The sequence below is a fragment of the Anas platyrhynchos genome, chromosome 1, assembly GCF_047663525.1.
Source record: "Anas platyrhynchos isolate ZD024472 breed Pekin duck chromosome 1, IASCAAS_PekinDuck_T2T, whole genome shotgun sequence".
In the NCBI taxonomy this organism is placed as follows: Eukaryota; Metazoa; Chordata; class Aves; order Anseriformes; family Anatidae; genus Anas; species Anas platyrhynchos.
The window spans coordinates 56085944-56108531 of record NC_092587.1 but is presented as its reverse complement, the minus strand read 5'-3'; the positions used below and the strand labels follow the sequence as shown (position 1 = coordinate 56108531).

Below are 22588 nucleotides of genomic sequence, written 5' to 3'. Positions count from 1 at the left end.
CTCCAGCAAGAACAGGGAATATACAACCTATACCCATATGCAGATCAAAGCATTAAACAATTTCCAAGTGGAGAAAAAAAGTGAGGTTAGGACAGCAAAATGCCTTAATTTCTCATGGAAGGATGATACAGTTCTGAGAAAACAGCTGTTGTAATGGGGATATATAGTACAAACAATAGGTGCAGCCATAAGCTTGAGGCAGTTCATGTTTTTAAATTCTTTTTTCACCAGGGTACATTGGATAATTTCTGTAAAACTGAATCATCTTTGGAAAATCTCATGTGCGGTTATTTATCTTTTCTCATCCCCTGCTAAAATAGCTTTCCCTGGAGGTGCAGCACATGTTGCTGCAGTAAGAGTGACATTACAGAAGCTGAATGCCAAACAGGAATCCTTCCTATTGAAATGCCACAGAGGAGTCAGCTACTATGATACAAATGTGGGTGATGGCTGTAGAAGAGCATTGGCTCCTCACTCCTCACTTCACATATGTCACGGAGAACAACTACCTTGGCTTCCTTGTAGTACATAGTGACTGTACCACTTTTCCCTAGAATAAAGAAAAGGTGGAGCTTCAAAGAAGCCTAGAACTGTTAGAGAAAAGTTATAAAATTAACAAAGAACTCCAGTGTTTCCAAGATACCAGCATCAGCAGGGAGGTCTAAGGGGTTTATAAAGCCAGGCATGATGCTTTCCTTTGGAATAGCCTGCTTAAACTACAGTTTGTGTCACTATCAAAAACTCATAATTCATCCTAATATGTGCAGTTAAAGCACTGCATAACATAATACAGTATGCATAGTGGGTCCTTTGAGTGAGGCCCAAGAAAACACTGTACCTTCTTGCATCTTACTGGGCTTCATCCCAGTATACCAATTCCTTACAGTTCCAGATCCTACATGACACTGACAACAGGTGCAAATCCTAGGAGAAATTGCACAAAAATCTGCGAAAAACTCTCCAGCCTTTGCTGTCTTGCCTCCCTCCACAGACAAAGTCAGAGGTTTCCAAAATGTAGGTATCACTAAGCAGAGGACAACTGCTGATATCTGTAACAACAGCCATGACTGTTCTCCTCATGATCAAATTTTGACTGGCCTCACTGGTTTCCACAGCACTAGATGGACCTTCTTTCATCACAGTCTGTTTTGAATAGGCACAAAATTAAGACCCACCGTGGTTATATGTAAAATTACTAATTTTTTTTCATGTTCTGGGTCTAAACAGTGATGGAAAACCTATTATTATTATTATTTTTTTTATTATTATTATTATTATTATTATTATTATTATTATCATCATCATCATTATCATTATCATTATTATCATTATTATCATTATATTTTATCTGTTTTTAATTTGTACTTTTGCACAGCTACTTTGTGCTGATGAGGAACCAAGAGGGCAGAGGAAGCAGTACTGAGGTTGATTGGTCAACATGGAGAGATTCTGACTGCTTTAAAAAGGTTCATCTGTGCTGGGGGATTTGAATTGCTCTCTGTTTCCTGGTGGACACCTATTTCCTTCTAAACAGTCTTGCTTGGAAGCAAGAAAATACCTCAGCTTACAAAACCGGGTCTGTTAAGGTCTAGACATCAGTACTGAAAATGACTGATGAAGGAAGGCTAACAGCACCCAATTCTTAGCATGGTAGCATTGTGTCACAACCACAACCGCATTTTATCACCTGAGATTTCAGGCCTCTGGTATTCATTATGTTCATTAGCAAATCCACAAAGTCTGATTTTTTATGAGAAAATTTAGGTTTAAAACTAAGACAAGTAAGTTGGAAATCTGTACATGTTTTATCTACAGGCTTTTGTTTTGAAAATATTAATTTTGCATTTTCTCCCTTTTTTTTTTTAGAAAACGCTGTTGTGATTTAACCCGTCAGACAGCTAAGCACCACACATTTGTCAGTTGCTCATCCCCCCTAGTGGGATGTGGGAAGGAATTGAAAAAGGTAAATGTTTGAAAACTCACAGGTTGAGATAAGGAGATTTTAATAAGAAGGGTAAAAGTGAAGGAAATAGTAATAAGAGAAGAATAACGAGAACAAAAAACAAACAAAAAAGTCATGTACAACACAATTGCCCATTGTTAGCTGACCAATACAATACCCAGCCTGCCCCTGAGCAAATGAGCACCCCCTCCCCAGTAAGCACCTCCAGACTCCTTTCTGGCAGGGCAGCGTAAGAAGCTGACAAGTCCTTGATTCTGTGCAAGCACTGCTCAGCATTATTTTCATCCTAAATAGAAAACACCACGCCATACCATCTACTATGAAGAAAATTTATTCCATCCCAGCTGAAACCAGGTTAAACATCCCTTAAAAGAGACAGGGAAAGGGCAGGAAGCAGCAGCAGTCTATGCTTACTATTTCTCAGATGTGTAGAGTAGACCAGTTACAGAAGGGTGTAACACAGGTGAAATGCAAGCCTGCCATAACATGACAACATTTGACCAAAACCACAGTGGTGTAGAAATGCTTTAATTCAATACCTGCCACTGCATATATGAATGTAAATGTAAATAGACGCTGTGTTTCACATCCTGTAGTGCATTAATAACAATTAGATCTTGCATGTGAAGTGGAAAATAAAGGTAGAAAAGTAATGTACGTCTGCTTTGTAACTTTGTGTGTCTGCCCCTGGGGCATATAATGAACTACTTAACAGATTAACAATCATGCAGTGCCCTTGAGCCATACAAAATCTGCATGCTGTGTAATGAAAATATAGTCTAACTACTCTAGTCAGTGATAGCTAGTAGCCAGTCACTAGTGCTGTGAAAATAAATTGTTATGGACGACTGCTTCTGCAACATCCAGTGCAACTGCCTGACAGGGAAAATGGTGGGACACAGGAGACTGCTGGCCAGTTTTGTTATTCAAGGCTTTCTCAACACTGTTATCATTGCTGTTGCGTCTGTAGTTGATGTGACTGACACTAAACTAATAACCTGTTCATCAGATATCTCACATCCTCCCAATTGTCAGTGAAGTCCTTAGCGCCTATGTTCAGCAGGTGGTATCTGAAGTTCTGTAGGAAGTGCTTTCTTGAACACATTTCCAAAATTGATCTATGGCAATGTATGATATGTGCAGCCCCACCAGTGCTATCATTCATTGGAAAAGCTTTCCTGGTAACAAAAAATGTCACGGTATTTGATTTGCTTTTGGTGTCATTTGTTGCACAGACGTTATGAACAGAGCATATGTTAAAAAAAAGCTAACTTGTTATTGGGATATTGGCTTAGGGTAACTCTTTCATGGACAATCCAGTTTCTCAAACAGGACACTTGGCTGCTATTTGGAAAGTGTCGGGAGCTCCACTGTAAGGGGCATTGCAGGTGTATCTTAGTTGGATTGGGTGAGACTCCCTAACAAACACTGTTCTGTCCAATTTTTATAATCCAGCTGTTGTCCTACATGACCACTCCTGCACATGCCTGATCCATCACTATAGATCACCTTAACCTACATACAAAACATTTCCTAACTATCTAAAGTATGTACAAAAGATTGCTGTCCTACATGATCATTTTTATACATGTAGGAACTGTTTTGATTGAATAATTACAAGCTTTTTACTCTTGTAAAATTCATGAATTTTCCAACAGGAACTGCCCGAGAATCTCTGAGACCACCAGATTCTCCAACCAGGATGTTAATCAACACATTTAAGCACACAAATTGGTGTAGGCACAGCAGGAACTGCCTGGGGAATCTCAAGAACTGTCAGAAATTCCCACTGGGAGAGCTCCGGTTACAATCTGTCAAATACTTTTGCAGATGGCCAGCAGTTCAGTCAATTGACTAGTTTCATTTTGGTCTGCTATCTCAAACCAGCCCATTATCTCATCTGTGCAGGTGATACCCAAGAGTTCCTGGACCACCAGAGGAATAAACAACTTAAGTGGACTGGGTATGCACACAGACAGCCTTGAGACCCAGCGACACTACTTTTACAATTAAATAATTATTTTTCATACTTAAATCTGATAGTCTTTGCCTCTCTGTCTGACCAAACGATGTCAACATCTGACCTTCACAGTTCAGATGGCAAGAAAATGGAACTGCTAAGACACAACTCATTTCATGCTTAAGTAAATGCCTTAAGTTAGGTAATACTTATTCCACACATTATTCCAGCTTGAATTTCCTCTCTGGATCATGCATCTTACCGTGATTGAATTTATGGACTACTCCAACATTTCAGGTATGAAATCACCTAAGGCAGCATCTGTACTGAGATTCATAGTCTACTGTTTCTGGGAACAATAAATATTGGAGTATTGTCCGTATGTGCAGAAAACTGAAAAGCTTTTCACATTTCACTTTCAGATCAAACATTCATCTGTTGCAAAAACCTAATCAACACCCCTACCTTCCAGTTCACAGATCAACTGCAGCACTTTTGTGGGCCCAACTATTTAAAGGACGTGTCTTTTCTGCTTTACCAGTGATGATGAGACTACATTTATCTGGGCAATCAACATTCACACACAGCAGAGCAGACAACTGCTCCTTCTACCTTCTGCTTCCCTCAGTTCACCTGATGTTGTCAGCAGTCTGTCAGGCAACATCTGGAAAAACAAACCTGCCTCATCTATATTCCACACATCACATACTCAGTACTGCTTTATCAGCTGCTCCTTCTGCTCTGGGCCAGTACTGATCACATTGGGTTTAATGCCTGTACTTCCATGTGAACGAACCGGCATGAGGTTCCACATCAAATAATGAAGTGCTAGTGCTATGTGCTAGTGTGTGCACATCTTTAATGGTTAGCTCTGGACTTTCTTCATGTCAGACTGAACTGAAAAAATACAATAACCTGCAGCATAATATTTGCAAACCACAGCTGTAATGGATCTTTTAGATCAACGTTTCACAGGTATATATTTTTCTTTTATTTAATGTTCAAAGAAGATAATTTTCCATTTCTAGTTATTTGGTGAGAGGCAGTGCTATAACAGCTACATCTACTGCATTAGGACCAAAGCTGAATGACAGGGCTGATGTGAGCACATAAAGTGAATCTACAACGCCAAGTCACTTTCCAGTTTGAAATCAGAGCCATATGTGGCTATGTGGATGTGGAAGTGTTACACATGTGGGCCATACCGAGTAGAAAAATCACAAACTCTGCAGCAGCTATGAAATGTCTCTATTACTGTTGCCATTACCAGCTCTCCACTCTTCAGGGATGCTTACTGCTAATTACTAACTGCAGGTAGCATGTTTAGTTAATGGGAGACAGTTGCAATGCCAGTACAGTCCACAATATAGACGGCTTCTGAGGTGAGGAAGAGCTTTTAAACACAGGTCTCCCTTGTCCTACTGGTAAGGCAATGAGAAGACTCACCAAAATATTTTGGAGGAGGTTACAAGCGTCCTACTAGAACTTGCAGTTACAATCATAAAAATGACAGTTTGGAATAAATATATCTGCCTAGCTCCCATCTCAACTGTGTCTGACCATTCTCCTGGAAATGCTGTTGCCTTGGTTCAGCTCCACAGCCAGGTCTCCTCCTCTTCTGCTGCATCCCCTATAACGTGCCTCAAAGACATCGCTGTGGGTATGTTCTCCTGTGATTTATGCCCCTTTTAAGCAGGCTGGTGTTAGTTTGGCAGCACCTACCTCCACGGAGAGAATGAACATAGGCTTTGTGTTCTGCAGGATAAATACGAACAGCTGTGTCATCTTGCAAAAAGGAAAAATAAGTCTTCTCTAAATTTTAAAAGGAGTATCTGACATGGTTAATTCACGGCAGCATACAAAGTGCTATGTTTGTTTGCCAGCACTAGAACATCTGGGATACTCAGTGGTACCTTGTCTTCTGTTTCTTGCTATGAGGCATCCAGCCCTCCTCTAGAACCTGAGAGGAAATATCAACTACTACAGAGCCTCATTTCCTCTACCTTCCTTCAGGATACTGGTTGTTCTTACTCTAAACTAAACAGTGTGCCTTTAAGAGCTGCAGATGTTAAGAAACATTTCCAAATATTTCTGTCTCCAAATTTTGCCTTTTAAAAAATTAATACTCTAGTGGATTGTGTTGCCTGAATTCAAAATAGCTACTTGAAAGCAAACAAGCATTCATACTATTTATGGGGGATCTAACATTATGTGCTCCCTTCCACTGGCTGAGCAGAAGCAGGACTTTTCCTAGAACTTAAGGGCTTAAGCTAACATGCCCCGCTCCTGCTGCATTAGGAAGCAAGGGGCTGGAAGCTCATACTTGACCCAAGGGAAGAAAAACAAACAAACATGAAATGAAATGTTTTCTGTAGCAGTGAAAATGTACTCCAAAACAATGAAACAGTGGTGAATGAAAGCTAAGCAGAAACTTCTCAAGCTATTGTTCAGTATAAACCTCTTAAACATCAGCAATTAGTATTGATTACAGGTTTAAAAAAGCACTATGGAGGGCCTTTCAAACTGAGACTTGGTATATACTGCAACAGTGGATTCATAGATCATTTCAGAGAAAGGTAGAAAAGTAAAACATTCCAGAATAAGCTCTACATTTTCCTAACACTGGACTGCATAATGTAGCTCCCAAGAGTGCATGTCAAAAACATGAACCCAAAACAATCATTAAATCCTCTCTAGAGGTTATGTAGGAAACAAAAGAGATGAGCTCCCACAGCTGCCTTTAAACAGCTCCTTAAACAGTTTTTTGCTAAAACTTGCCGCATGATCTGGATTTGAGCCAGTATTACTCCTGGGTTTTTAAAAATCCCTTTTTTAAAAAAAATCCTGCTGTCCATCACATTCATCTATGCTGTGTACTATTTTATAGAGTGTTTTTTGAGTATTGAATTCAGGGAAATTGCTTGGTATGCTCTGAGCAAGAATGGTTGACCAGTAAGGTTGTATTTATGTGTCATTACTCATATCCAGTAAGAAAGTGGTTTCCAAATCTAAAGCCTATGGATTATATACAAGACAGTCCAGTGTTGCCTTAGGTTGCCAGCCACGCAAAAATTAAAGTGAAAAGGAAGGCACAAAACAAGGCTTTACTCTACAGCATCTTATCTGCACAATGTTGTTGCTTATAAATCAGTAAGTTGGGGATCACTGATGTAAACTCTCTTGGTTATTATTTACTTAGCTGGATTGGACCATACCCAAATGACCAGAAGGAAAACATTAAGAGGCTTGTCTTGCCCAGCTGAGAGGCTAATTATGTACTGTAATTTCCTACAATTTACAGAAAAATACATGTAATATAGATATGTTCAAGACTAACAAGAACAAACCTCCTCCTTACTATGAAGATATAAAGAACAAAAGGGAGATCTCTAGCTAATTAGGTTAATACCTGATATAGCTTCATATGGAAGAACCAATAAATAAATAAAAATAGCTAGAAAGAAAATATTTTACTTCAGGATAATTTTTCCCTTTTCCACCTCTTTCTGTAACATTTTGTATTCAAGATTCTACAACTTTGTGTGCTTTGAATTTACCCCCTAATTAGCATAGCAATTTTCTAAATTTTCTTTTTCACTTGTTTTGGGGCGTAGTTAGAACAGTCTGGTAAGTCATACAAATGATTGCCACACACTCCAAATGTTAAAATCTGAATTCTTCAGTCTACATCCACAGCTAAAAAACATGTAGCTTAATCTCAGCGCTGTGTCTCTGTGATCTAATTTAAACTTTTCAACTCTGTGAAAAGATAATTACTTCATGCCCTGAGTAAGTCATTTTTTCCCCCATCGGAACACTGCTTTCTTCAGAGTCATTTCTTTTGAAAGGGCATCCAGATAAAAAAGGGTAGTTATTTCAAAGTTTAATATTGATACCTCTTCAGAGTGCATGTACTTACATTGTTACACATCCATGCTTGAGAAATGCAAGGAGATTGATCGTTTCTGATAACAGACTTGGGCTTATTAAACAAGATACTTGTGATTCCTCCATTAGTTCTATAAAGAAGCATCCTTAGGAAAACATAATGTGGTCAGATGCAATGCAACCCAGAAAAACAGAATCCTCTTGAGAGCAGGTAAAATTCTAAGCTGCTACAAAATATATACCATCAGAAGAAAAACTTCACTGGTTTTAGCAAATCAGTCTCTTCTAGTTAAGTGCAACATAGATTACAATCATGTGGGTTAGGGTTATTTTTAGCCAGGACGAATGCTATTCTCCTTCAATCCCCAGTCCAGACAGATGAATAGAAAAGGGTGACGTGAAACCAGAAGTGCATGAGTAACATTTGTGCTTGTCTTTACCTTGAGCTCATCTGCATCATAGAAGTCTATGCGCACAGCAGGGACCATCCACGTCTGGAACAGAGTTGCGAGGATCTGTTTGGCAATTGCATCCGCGATGAGGTGAAAGTGGAGTGGGTTTCGCCTGATACGAGAAGGGAGAAAAATATGTTGGTCCAAAGGTTTCTAATTTCTGTTGTAGAAGGACAACATCATAGCTTACAAAGTTTTATGCATGTCTAAGGTTGCAAGATAAAGCGTACATCATGTCTGGTGAAGTTCTGCTCTGTGGCCAAAATGCTGAGGCACTTACAATTTGAATGAACAATAATAGAAATACTGGATCAGTTTTTGGGTGGTTGTAAATAAATACACTTCCTTTGACTTCAGTGGAATGTAATGATTTATGACAGCTGAGGATCTGATCCCTACTACTACAAGACCCTTAAAAGAAAGCCAAGTTAACACCTCTTTGAGCCACGGGTTGTGAAAGCGATTGCTTTCAGTTCTAGGTCAACATGGTAATTTATCTCTACATTAAAAATAGTTTTCTGTAGAGCAATAGGAGTGGAGCGGAAGGTGAAAAAATAATCACCTGAATGAAATAACATTCCAGGACTATTGAGTTTGCATGCATCATTTCTACAAAGCGAACTTGAGGTATCAACAGCTGTCCCACATGAAACCAGATGTTTCAAGTGAGTGCCTTCTAGGTATTGGAATAATGAATAGACTGGGAATTGTAAATTTCCCCACGTCCTTGTTCCTAAAAGGGTGACAGGGTTCAAGAAAAGCAGGAACAAAGAAAATATATTACTCTCAGACACCAGTTTTGGGTTCATCTCCGTAATTTCAGGACTAGGCCTAAGTCAAAAGGAGGGTCACAAAAATGATCGGAACACCACTCCCACTAAGAAAGGCTGAGAGAGCAGGGATTGTTCAGCCTGGAGCTGGGAAAATCTTTCTGCAGCTTTTCAATACTTAAAGGGGGCTTATAAGAAAGATGGAGAGTTTTGCAAGGTCTTGTAGTGATATAACAAGGGGTGATAGTTTTTAATTGATAGAGGATACATTTAGATAAGGTATAAGGAAAAAATTCTTCACCATGATAGTGGTGAGACACTGGAACAGGTTGCCAGGGAGGTTGTGAATGCCACATCCCTGGAAGTGTTCAAGGTGAGATTGGACAGGGCTTTGGGCAACCTGAACTAGTGAGAGATTTACAGGGAGGTTGGACTAGATAATATTTAAAGGTCCCTTCCAACATAAACCATTCCATGATTCCATGAAAAGCTTCAAAGCCAGGATGAGTGAAGCCAGTATCAACAAGATTGGTAATGTCTGACAGTATACAGACTTTTCTACAGTAATCTGCATGTTGACATTACAAATACCATGTTTAAATTCCTTAACCTTGCTTCTCTCTTTGAGGGACAGTAAGCAACAATCTGATCTTTACTGAGCTTCTGTCGTAGAAGTATGAAACCCTGCTAGTGGAAGTGAGTCATGATTTGTAGTCGTCCATGTTTATCGCTAACTTAGCAACTTCCACTGTAAGCAGAGAAGGACAGAGTTTGCAAAAGCCACCAAGATGACAGATGGTCCATTTAGTCTTTAGGATTGGTTCAACCTTTCTTTGATCCCAAGGGCAGACTATTGGAGTCTCATTACTGTGAAATTTATAAAGGTAAATGGGTGTACTTGTCAAATGATATTTTTCATCTAAAAAAGAGGACCATTTCGTTTCAGATGCTGGTTAAGGTGGAGTATGACTGATGCTACTACATTCTGCCGTGTGAATGAGAAGTGAAGAAATCTATGTTAGTTCAGGCCAACACATTTCCATTATACTTTTGGGCTTAATCCAAAAGATGAAGGTTATTTCTTTCTCCATTTCCTGCCTTAATGAAGAATATGTGCCTTTCTCTTTAATGCTACTTTCCTCTGCTTTGATGAGTAATATCGTTTTTCACTCGACAAAGTCCACAAGAAAACCTGAAAATACACATAATGGTTCATAGTATCATAACACCTCTCAGCAGAAAAAAGAGACTGTAGTAATAAGCAATGTATGGCTGGATTTTGCAGCATTAGAAATAGTGCACATAAAATCCAACCGAATATCCAGTAATCTCAGTGAAGCTGTTCTATTGGTTTCAAGGGGACTGTGGATCAAATTATATGCTTATAGGAGAAGCAGAAAAAGGGCTGGTAAGAAGCCTTATATATGAGTTAATCATGATGGCAGAAAAACCCATGACTGATCTGAGTTTAACAATATCCAAAACACTAAGCCACAACATGCTTTCCAAAAGGACAAAGGTCTTTTAATCTCCTGTGTGCCCTGCAGTAAGCAGGGGAAAGGGAAAAGTTGTAGGTTGCCAGCTGTGGAGGGTCCCATTACCACGCCAAAGGGATCACAGCAATTATATCTGCTTCACCAGCCCAGCAGGAGAGAAGACCACATCCTGGCTCATGCAGATTCCGCAGTAACCAGGCACCTTGCCAAGAAAAAATCAGGAAATAGCAGTGATCAGGAAATGTATTTCATTAGCAGAGAAAAGGTCAAGAGAAACAAAGGTGCAAAATCAGTGGATCTAGGTATTGGCAATGCAGTATTTCAAGGCAAAGAGGCATACACTGTCAACACACACATTCTATACAGGTCCGTCTGCTTAGCAGGGGCTGAGTCTGGTATCTGGTAGGACTATTTCCCAGCTGGTGTTCTTCAGTAATCTTGCTTCTTTTTTTTCCAGGGTCATTTATCTATATATTGCAAAGTAGAACCAGAAGAGTAAAATCAGTTAAAAAACAAGAAAGCTACATCTTCTTTCAAACCGTCATTTAGTTAAATGGAATTGGTATAAAATATTTGAAGATAAAACACGCTACTTGAAAAGAAAAAATCCGATACAAAGATGCTCAGATGTTCAGTAGCAGTTTACACTTATCTGAATGACCTAGACTGTATGAAACGTAAATGGGAACAAGTGGGTGACATTTTCTTTAGTTCAGCTCCTACTGGGAAAAAGAAGAAAGTAGTCGTTGTACTCTGACACAGAAATCTCTTTCAAGTCGTTAGCCTCATGGTAAAGATTCAGCTGGAAGGAAAGTGTGTGTCAGAGGCAAAGCAGAGGATTATCACTTACAGAAATGTATCCCCAAAACAGAATAGTGACCTGCTGACATCTACAACTGTATGTGCATCAGCCACAGAAAATTTTATTCCAGATGAGATTTTAGTTATGTGAAAAGGGTGGTTTGAGGTTTGTGGTGCTTGAAGGCAACAGAGCACAGGCTGAAATGTGCAAGATCTTCTGAAGCTAACCATACTAGCATACACACAGATGACATCTTTTACCTGTTCTGGGGTCTGCAATTTGCAAAGCCCAAAACAAATGGATTGCTTCAAAGTGTTTATGAAACAAGTGCAGAAGCTTGAAGATCAATCATCATCCATTGTAAAAGATACAGAAGAGAGTCTATAAGATGAGAAATTTTTCTCAAGAGATATGAGAATGAGATGTTATCTTTCCTCTTAATTATTTTCCAACTTGATTGAATCACCAGTGACAATCATGGGAATCAAGAAGGACTTCGCTGAAAGATACATTTCATTAGCCTTAGATGTTTTGCTATACCACTTGGTGCTACTGAAAGCTATTTCCTTCTTTGGATAGGTCTTTTTTCCAGGACAGAGACATTTTGGTATACAAGGTTTATAAAAGTGAAATTAAACAGTATTGCTCCTATGACTAGTTAAGAGATAGCCATATGGAGAGGTGCATGCATTTAGCAGCTACAGTTTAAGAAGATTGGGAAAAGAAGGGGGAGATATCCAAGTCTCTCAAAAAAAAAGCTCGAGGGTCCATTGCTTGGGTACAAGGGAAGGTGGTATGCCTGTTGAAGAAGTTTAATGAGCAGATGAAGACACTGAGGTTTGCTAGAGGAAACTGAGTTGCATAAAAATATGCAACTCATATGATGAGTTGCATAAATATGATGCTGTAGTTAAAGAAACTGCCGTGAAGGTAAATCAAGTTATGGAAAGGACTTTTATGCTGTGGTTTCCTGCAATGGCAGGGCAGTTAAAGGGATGACCCAATGGTTTCCTTCCATTTCCCTGAAACTTGGGACTTCTTTCTTGGATTGGAGAGAACCTGGAATGAAGTCTCAGAAAGAGTAATGACCAACACAATGTGAGCTGAACTTCCTTTGCCTTTCCCTTTACTGACCAACCCAAAGCACAGCTAAATACGATATACATGTATACCATACGACTCATTCTCCACTGGGCATGTCATGAAAACAAAAAAATCACACACAGTAGAAGCTGGTTTTATCTTGTACTGCTATAAAGCACTATACTGTGAATGGTGACAGCTATTGAATACTATAGGTCAATATGTGGCATTTTTGATACATTTCTGCTACAAAATTATTAGGTTTTGAAAAATTCTCAGTTTACATGTGAATTTGTATGCTCGGAATTTAAGGTTTCCAGTATCCTGGCTTTCAGAGCAGACAGCCCTTCAGCTCTGATCTCCCAGTTTTCCAGTTTCCTCACTATAGAAACGGATACAGAAATGACCAGGGAGTTTCTCCTCAATATCCAGACATCACTTAATCTCTTTGATCTCAGAGAGTGTGAATATCTGAATTTTTACCAAATACAACCTTTCGCTGTTTCTGGTACATGGAAAATGCTTAATGCAGAAGAAAGATCTTTAAAAATATGGGTATTTCCCTTCAAGTGGAAACCCAAGGTTTTAATTGCTCTACTTAGAGAACTGTAAATCCTCGTATATTAAATTATTTCTGCTTACCTTAAGGCCAGAATACTACCTGGTAGTGTAAATTACATATGAACAGCTCACATTTCTTTACCTAAATTGCTTTCTTCAAAAGTGAATGAAAAAAGATTCTGCCCAACATTTTCAAGCATGGATGCTTAAATACAGGCAGTTAGACCTAAATATAAGAGCTTAAAAGAATGCTTTTATTTTCAGAATTGCTGAGGTCCTATAACATTTAGGAAAATGAAAATAATTCAATAACTTTAAAAATCAGGACCTTTAGGAACCTATCCTGAGATACTCATTTCCATATATATATATCTCATGATGTCTTATTTTTACATTTTAAAACTTCTCGTTCCTCATCACAGTTTTGATCTGCTTGCTCAAGCATTGTGGACCATTCTTTTAGAATAGCCAGTGCCACAGAATTAAATACAAAAACCTATCATTGAAAAAGGGAGTAGTGAACCAAGACTCACTCTTCCCTTCTGTATTATTCCATAGCTCAATTGTTAGCAATTCAAAAAGCAGCTGCTTGGTTGTATGGTCTCTTTCTGTAACAGAGGATTTTTTTTTTTTCTAAGAATATAAAAAGGCCAGTAGCCCAGGGGGTTTATTTCCAAAACCTATACTTTATTAAGAGAAGCACAACAAGGTAATACCTTTTATATCTGTAACAAATGGTTACAAGAACTTCAAACAGAAATTATAAAAGGCAGCTTGGGATTTTTTTTTTTTTCTAATGCCCATATGACAATCCATATGGGAAGAATTTCAATGTGGAAATCATTAAAGATTTTTCAAGCCCTTTCACATCCAGTATTGATTAAAATGCTCCCCAAACTATTGGAGAGATCTTAAGATGCATGAGCTGCCTCATTTATGGATTGTCTTGTTTTGTGTTAACTTACAGGAATCACTTTGGAAATTAATAAGAGATTTCATGGACAGATTTCTTTAAACAGTGCTTTCTCCATTATTTCTCCATTGTTAGGACAGGTAGAAATATAAAATGAAGCATGTATTTTTGATGCATTTACATGCATCAGAGAAAACAGTGTATACATTACAGTTTTTGTCAGAAAAATCTCCCATAAAATAGACTGACATGTTAGAAAAGTGGGAAATGATGACAAAGGTTTTAGATTCTCAGATTAACTCCATTAAGGCAAAGTGGTCTCCATGGAATACAGTCATTAGATTACATAAGCTTTAATTACCAGCCGGTGTTGACTTGTGACTCTTACTTGGAAATTACATGTCATCTTTTTATTTAATTTAGATTTTCTTTTGGTTTATCTTACTCTACTTGTTCTAAGAAAAAACAAAAAACAACACAGATTATTATTCTTGCAGCTATTTATAACACAGTTTAAAGTCCTAATAATAAAAATACTTAGACATATGCTTTACTTCAAAGTTGTAGGCAGCCTTCTCAAGGGCTACTTTGAGAAGTACCTGATGTTATACTATGAGCTCACATCTCCATTGAGGTGTGAGTTTTGAGAATGGAGGAAAATGTTAAGGGAAGGGAAACACAAAGGGGAAGGGGCTAGTGGAAAGGGAGCGGAGCGGAGCGGAGCGGAGAGGAGAGGAGCGGAGAGGAGCGGAGAGGAGAGGAGCGGAGAGGAGAGGAGCGGAGAGGAGCGGAGAGGAGAGGAGAGGAGAGGAGAGGAGAGGAGAGGAGAGGAGAGGAGAGGAGAGGAGAGGAGAGGAGAGGAGAGGAGAGGAGAGGAGAGGAGAGGAGAGGAGAGGAGAGGAGAGGAGAGGAGAGGAGAGGAGAGGAGAGGAGAGGAGAGGAGAGGAGAGGAGAGGAGAGGAGAGGAGAGGAGAGGAGAGGAGAGGAGAAAAACACTCTGCTGACACACACAGATGTCTATATACAAGGGAGTTCATTGGCAAGGCAGTATTAACTGAGACAGAAGAGAAGGTAATTTCTTACAGATCCTCTGGCTGACCTAGCTGCCAGCAACATGTTGTGTAATTTTGGCCTTTCTTTGTTCCCAAATGAAACATGGTGTTTAGCATGTCTTTGGAAAAGATAAGAGTACATTTAAAATAATTCCATCTTTTAGTGAAGTTAAGAATTACCTAAGTAGAGACAGCAATGATCTTTGCAATGTGAAACTATAACCTCTGGGCTGTTTCCGTGACACTCTAAGCTTTACATTTTTCAGAAGTGAAGTAAAACATTGAAAAGGACCACTGTAACTTGTACCAGCAGCTGCAGAATTTTCAAGGAGAGTTATTAGCCACAGGACACGGCATCACATTTGAAAACTAAATACATTCCCAAAGCATTTCCATTACATTTTGCCCAGCTGACCCAACATCTTTAGTAGTGTTTAGTCTTTTGCTTCGGAAAAACTAAACTTACGTTGCACTTAGAAAATATTGATAAGAGCTTGGCTGTGTTAAACTGGCTGAGAGAGAGTATTTTTCACCCCTGCAGCAGATTTATAAAATCCGTCATAATTAGGAACTAGATGCCCCAGAGAGGTAAGCAGGAAAGTTGCAGACTAGGACTAAGTGCTCATTCTACATGCCTCCCTCTGTGCGGCAGTGCCAATGCATATTTATCAGAGTCTGCAAACTCTGCACTATCGCAGCTCTGCTGAGTGCCCCCTTGAGAACAGACTGTCAGTTATGTCAAACTGGGTGTTAAAAGCTGCTGGGATTTTGTGGCTTGAACATACGTTTTCTGAAGACAAAACTGGAATCAAGCTCCTTTTCCACTGGGAGCGAAATGCATTTTTGAACTACGGTGTTCTTATAGGGAATTAACCATACTGCCCCTTCCCCCTCCTCTTCCCACTCTCTGGAACTCAAAGACAGATATAGTTTCCCAAATGGCTTGAACAAATAGCTTGCCTAAGTCTCATGATATATATGGTATGACTAGAATCAGAAACTTGCCTTTTTAGACCTGGCAGAGGAAGACCTGGGGAGAGCTGAAATGTTCAATATGCAGGATTTGCTGTACATTCATGGTTGAGAGTAGACAGCACAGTCCGTCTACAGAAACTCCTGTAGTTTTTATTCTTAATGACCCAGCACCCCTGCTGTCTTGTGTCTCTCTATCTAGCACTCTAGCTCAAAGCTGGGGCTGCAACAAATACGTTAGTACGCAGGGGAGGGATGATTACACTGACATGGCTCCCTTTTCTCGGAATTTCTGCACTACAGGAGTAGGGATTCCCTACAGAAGCAGGGAATTGAGGCATCCCTTCTTGTATTAAAATACAGAGATACTCAGTTAAAACATGCTTTAAATAGTAAACTGGAAGGAAATGCCAATAAGAGCAGGCAGGACATCTCCGTGAATCCCCGACAGATTCACTGCAATCAGTGCTCTTACAACAGATACCAAATGAAGGGCAGCAGGAAAAGGAGATGAAGTGTGGTTGCTTTGAGGGGCCAGTTGCTTAATCACTAGAGTACATTCAGGGTGTTGCAGAGCAGGACTGAGGTGCAGTGGTTCAGCTGCCCAAGGAGAACCCACACTGTGCCTGCCCATAATAACAGCTGTGTTTGCTACACGAGCATCTTACAGTTCTGCAATACTCTCCCTATCTCTCTTCTTACAGGCAAATTCTGCACCTGCCACATCAGGTTCTGTCGAACCCTGATAATCAGAAACTCTGAACAAGGGAAAAAAATCTCTTCGACAATATGTTTAGAAGCATTTTTGTTCTGTTCTTGCAAAACTATATCTAAAATTAAATGTGGTGATCCTATAGGCAAAGGACCAGTAGCCTAACTTTAGTTTACAGGATAGAACAAGCAAACTTCTGTGCCCCTGGAAACACAGTTCTTTCAAATACCTGTTCTCCTTGTTTTATTGGACAATGCCAAGTAGGACAAATTCCCTGCTGCAAACTTTAGGGTTAGAAAAAAAGACATTTCCATGCCTCTTTTCACTGATGACCTTTGAGTCAGATGGTGAATCTGCTACTGATGTCATGAAGTTCCCACCATCTGAGCTAAAAGCCTCCGACTCTCCTAACTCATTCCTCCTAATGCAGTATCATGACCTGTCTCCATCTTCCTTTCCTACAATTAAACAGATCCTAGCAACTAAAATAAAACTCCCTAGTCACAATAAACTTTCAAGTGCATACCAGTCTCCAGGATAACACTGTTTGCACATGGCAACCAATGCAAGGAATATTCATTTACACTTAGAAGCAATTTTCAGCTGAGTTTGTTGTTCGTTTGTTGTTTATTCTCCAGTCCTCTTCACCACTGCCACTTCAAAGAAAGAGACACAAGAAAGGAGACTTTCTGAGGCATGGTCCTCTGCTATGTAGCCACAGCATCAACAGATGCTTTAGAAGTCTAATAATTTGCCTGCATTTTCTAGAAGATAAGGAAGAATTGTCAAAGAAGCTGTATTTCTTCTCTGAGAACATCTTTCCTTCCAAGTGGACCATTTAACACCCATTGAGAAAAGCTAGTTCTGGGTAGGAACGCACTCAGATTTGTCTTTCAGTATATTTTGAGCAAACAAGTGAGATAAGTTATCTTGAAAGTTGTAACTCTACTGAAGTTTCATTAGCTATACTGAACTTCAACTCTTCTGCTGAGCTAGACAAATCCTTTGAGATGAGTAGTACTGCTAGCCAAACAGTAATTGTGTTCTTGACAAGTGAAGACTCCACCAGACTCAAAAATACCAATGCTACCTCTTTTTGTTCTGTTTTCATTGTTTTATTTAAATATATTTCCCATACTACTTATGGCAGATTGTTTATAAGTTTAGTTGTTTAGCTGAGTGATAAAACAGAGGAATTTCCTGTAAGTAACACAAAAGCAGACTGCCTAAACCTTTGAGCTATGACATTGCTATTATTTACAGTACCTTTGGAAACATACAGAATTCTAAAGTCTTCTCAAAATGGAGGCAAGTACCAAGAGAGAAAAATGCTAAAAAGCTAAGCACTGAAAATACTCCCATCGCCATAAAAATGTGTACTTTCAAGAACCCCCTTAAAAACAACAATCAAAATAGACGAAACGCCCCACATTCTTGCAATATAAAGCCACTTTACACTGAATAATTCAGGAGTCTGATTGGAAATAGATAAAGTTTTAAAATTTAACAGGGTTTTAACATTCAGGAAAATTCTGCCAAGAGCATGATACAGGTTTTTACTGCTGTCTTGGTTTTATGTTTATTTTAGTATTGTTTTTCATGCTCCTCGTCCTTTGTTATAGTCATCTAACAAGAACATACTACTTCTGGGAAGACCTGCAAAGGCTACGTATTAATAGTGAAAGTTGGTCTCGTATTTTGGAGAATAGAATAGTTCAGTTGTAAGGGACCTTCAAAGATCATCTAGTCCAAATTCTTGACCACTTCAGGGTAACAGAAAGTTAAAGCACATTATTAAAGCATATTATCCAAATGCCTCTTGAACACTGTCAGGCATGGGGCATCAACAACCCCATTAGGAAGCCTGTTCTAATGTTTGACCACTATCACAGTTACAAAATTTTTCCTAATACCTAGTTCAGAGAATGTCCTGTCTCCACGTGCACTCCAGCCAAGCTCTTAAAATGATATTTAATGAGTCCTTTTCCACACTGTAGAAGGTAAGCATTTACATTCTCTGTGGAAGGTTACCAGAAACGGGTAATGTTAAAATGGTGCACTAAACACAAGGGAGTAATTACTCAGAGTGTTCCAGCAGGGATCAGAAGAGCAAGGTGGGGGCCTGGAATGCTCCACTACAGGTGTAAGAAGATATTAGCATGCCATGAACAAGATTCTTCCTCCCTGGTATACAATATCATTCAATATTAAACAGTGTTTGAAACAAACTACCTCCTTAGTAAACTCTTCATATACTAAGCACACTTTATTAATTTATGTGTCCTGTTTGAGTTAAACAGTTTGACTAGTCTCTCACTTCCCCATTTCATAGAATAGAATCATAGAATATCCTGAGTTGGAAGGGACCCTTAAGGATCATCAAGTCCAACTCTTGACACCGCACAGGTCTACCCAAAAGTTCAGACCTTGTGACTAAGTGCACAGTCCAATCTCTTCTTAAATTCAGTCAGGCTCGGTGCAGTGACCACTTCCCTGGGGAGCCTGTTCCAGTGTGCAACCACTCTCTCTGTGAAGAACCCCCTCCTGATGTCCAGCCTAAACTTCCCCTGCCTCAGCTTAACCCCGTTCCCGCGGGTCCTGTCGCTGGTGTTAATGGAGAAAAGGTCTCCTGCCTCTCGACACCCCCTTACGAGGAAGCTGTAGACTGCGATGAGGTCTCCCCTCAGCCTCCTCTTCTCCAGGCTGAACAGGCCCAGTGCCCTCAGCCGTTCCTCGTACGTCTTCCCCTCCAGGCCTTTCACCATCTTCGTAGCCCTCCTCTGGACACTCTCCAACAGTTTCATGTCCTTTTTATACTGTGGTGCCCAGAACTGCACACAGTACTCGAGGTGAGGCCGCACCAGCGCAGAGTAGAGCGGGACAATCACCTCCCTCGATGGATTTCAATCCATCTTTTGCAACACTGACTAAAGTGTACAAGGGATATATAGATATGCCCACGTGGAGTTTAACATCATTTCACTTTTTCTGGAGCTGCTGTTTATTAAGAGAATTGACTATTTTATCTTCACTGGACATTGATGCCTCTACATTTTGGGATCTAACTGTGCTCTATGTGCTAAAAACAAGCTGCAAAGCCTTCTGGGGGGCTACCAGTAGCTCCTCCAAGGCCACAATAAATAATCTGACTTTGGTGAAATAATATAGACTATAGTAACAGATTTACATTGAAAAACAAGTGTCTAATTAGGAAGCTGGGATAGTGAAGAAACTGGTGTGTATTTATATGTATGGCTTTCAAATTATTATCTACACCTGTGCCATAAACTGGTACCAGAAGTAGGCTAAATGAATACAAAGCTGTTATTACTATTATTTTCCAGCATTTAGGAGTGTGCAAATGCTTTACAGTTCAGATATGGTATCGATTCCTGCAATGCAACAAGAAAGGGAAACAAGTGGATTTCTGATCCCTTGAATTTACTGTAGAAATATTTATATGAGTGAATCTATTTATGGTGGTCATAGATTTCATGCTTTTTTTCTTTCCAAACAAAAGGCAGACAGGGAAGGGAATCTGATTTTCTATTGAATATTCTATTGAATATGTATGAAAATGTAACAAGAGCTTATTTAGCCATAATCAGATACACAACATATAAAAAAAGAAAGCTACCTTTACCTGTGAAATAAGACAGACTTGACGAGTGTGACAACATCCCGACTGGCATTGTACCCTGCACAAACAATGGCGACGTGGATAGTCTGTGGGAGAAGAAGAACAAAAAGAACAGAAATTAAAGCTTGCTCCTGTGTTCTATCGCTTATTAAGGAGAGCACATACATGACAGTGCTATTATTTAGTGCGGCGATTGTTAAAAGATTTGAGTGGGTGTTTTGCAGCTGTTTGCAGCCCACTTGAGGCAGTTTGTTAAAAACATCTTAATTGAGTTATAACACCATCATCATTCCAAAGTCATTACTGTCCCTAAATTACATCAGATGTCTGAACAGAATTGCGTTTATTAGCTAAGAGCATATGTGTGTGCACGTGTACACACACACACACACATCCATTTAGCAGCACACAAAAATCTGAGTATGCAAACATGCAGACACTGTTTAACCTTCTGAACCGAAGTTTAAAAATATGTCTGATAGTTAGCAGATACGCTTGTAGAAAATCCGCATTATTTCCATCCTAAGGATAGCTATTACAGAGAGGGTGAGCAAGCTCTGATGGACAAGCGAGACAACCTTTTAGCCCTGGGCTGGGTGTGCCCCAGTGATAAGATAGGACACTAATTGCAAAGGCACAGGGTCACCTCTCTGCTTATGACCAGCAGCATGGTCTGTACTGGGCAGCATTAATGTGAAATTAAGTACAATCCCACTACCCTCCCCATGCTACCACCTTGGTAAATATTCACTTACTCTGTCCCTTCTCCCTACCGCCCTTTTAGTCTGAGGCAGAGGTTTACGCATCTGTTCAAGAGGAAAGGGAAAATTGAAAAAAGTGCTACTAGTCATTACAATTAAGGCAGTAAGTAATAACTTGCAAAATGCTGCTAAGTTACTCTTCTGTGGTTTTAAAATTAGCCATCGCTATTCCCTGGCAACAAAAGAAAATCTTAGCAGATTTTGACCCAGCTTCCATACTTTTCTGTTTGTTAGTGGTCATAGAAATGAAGGAGAGTTCACTATGCCAGCCGCATAGAGCTGCGATCAGGGACACAGCTGTGAAACTGCAGGGAAGCCTCATTTGGCTTCCATTTGAAGCTTGGTTAGCTGGTCTGTCACACGCACAGCTCTCATTTTCCACAGAAAGCCCACTATGCAGAGAACAAATAAGGAATTTTGCCTTCTCACATAGTCATACATTCCCAAAGCCTGGCTTGTAACAGAAGCAGATTTACGCAGGAGGTGGCATGTGTTGGGCATGGCTAAAGAGCCCATATCCCCAGTCATTAGCATTGCCTGGTACAGGGCACAATTTGAATCATACAATGGCCACATCGCCCTGCCACTGTGTAGCCCCCACACAGATACTGCAGGTGCCTCCAGGCCCACTGTGTCCCACAAGCTGGGAAGATCTGAGGTTTTTAGGGGACGGGAATGACTAAGGCAACCCTCTGTCCACAAAGGTAGGAGAAAGAAAATACACTGCGGTGCATTTCGACAACAGTGCTGTGAGGTATTCGGCAATTTAAATTTGTGTTAATGTCAATGGGAGTTGAGAGTTCTCAGCACTTTGCAAAGGGTTTCTCTCTTGTGGTAACGACAGGGGAGAACAGAGGCTGCTTTTATTAATGACTTTTTATGGCAGTGGTTTGTACGATGCTTATGGGCATGGGTTCCTGTGGCTGCACTGATTTGCTAACACTGCATGCCCTGCATCCTCTCTGGCTGCCACCTAGCCTTTCTCAGGCTCTTGGAAGACCGAGGATCCTTGCCTTCAATGCCAATATAAATCAAATTAACTGAGAATGCTCTCATGCCTGCTTTAAACACTTCACCTGAAGACACTGCGCCAGACACAAATATTTGATGGGGTTTGATGGAATAGCACTGTCACGATCATTTTGTGCTACCCCTATTTGCCAAAAACACTCTCTTCACAGCCTCTCCCTTCACCCTACAACTCCTCCCAAAATCAGAGAGTTAATTCTGTCAGGGACTCGCCCACATCTGTTCTCCTTTTCCTAAATCAGTTTGTTTCAAAATTAAGAGTAGACATCCCTTGGTGTGTTTTAGTTTAGTTGGTGTCATTGTCTTGCATGCCGATTGAAACAGGGAGCGGTGAGAAGACAGCACTTGCTGCTGTGCTGAATATCCTTCTCTTCAGACACAGGAATCCATACATCTTCTGCTCAGATTCTCTGTGGTGTTTGATACTATTTATCACTTCCATTACTGCCTTCCATCAGCCACAGGAAGAAAAATAATCCTAAAAGAGAATAGAAACCCAGTCCCTTCTTTTTTTTTTTTTTTTTCAGAGTTTTT

The 22588-nt window shown here is 39.9% G+C and overlaps 1 protein-coding gene across 2 annotated transcripts in view; it reads right to left on the bottom strand.

The window, feature by feature from the left end:
• The window catches only part of LARGE1 (LARGE xylosyl- and glucuronyltransferase 1), a 285774-nt gene that overhangs the window by 119278 nt on the left and 143908 nt on the right, over positions 1 to 22588 (bottom strand). For both annotated transcript variants that reach the window (XM_038180825.2, XM_027449977.3), the window contains 2 exons: positions 20268 to 20350; positions 8252 to 8375 (listed from right to left, as the gene is read on the bottom strand). In XM_038180825.2, coding sequence (XP_038036753.1) covers positions 8252 to 8375; positions 20268 to 20350 — 207 coding nt within the window. The remainder of the gene's footprint in view (positions 1 to 8251; positions 8376 to 20267; positions 20351 to 22588) is intronic.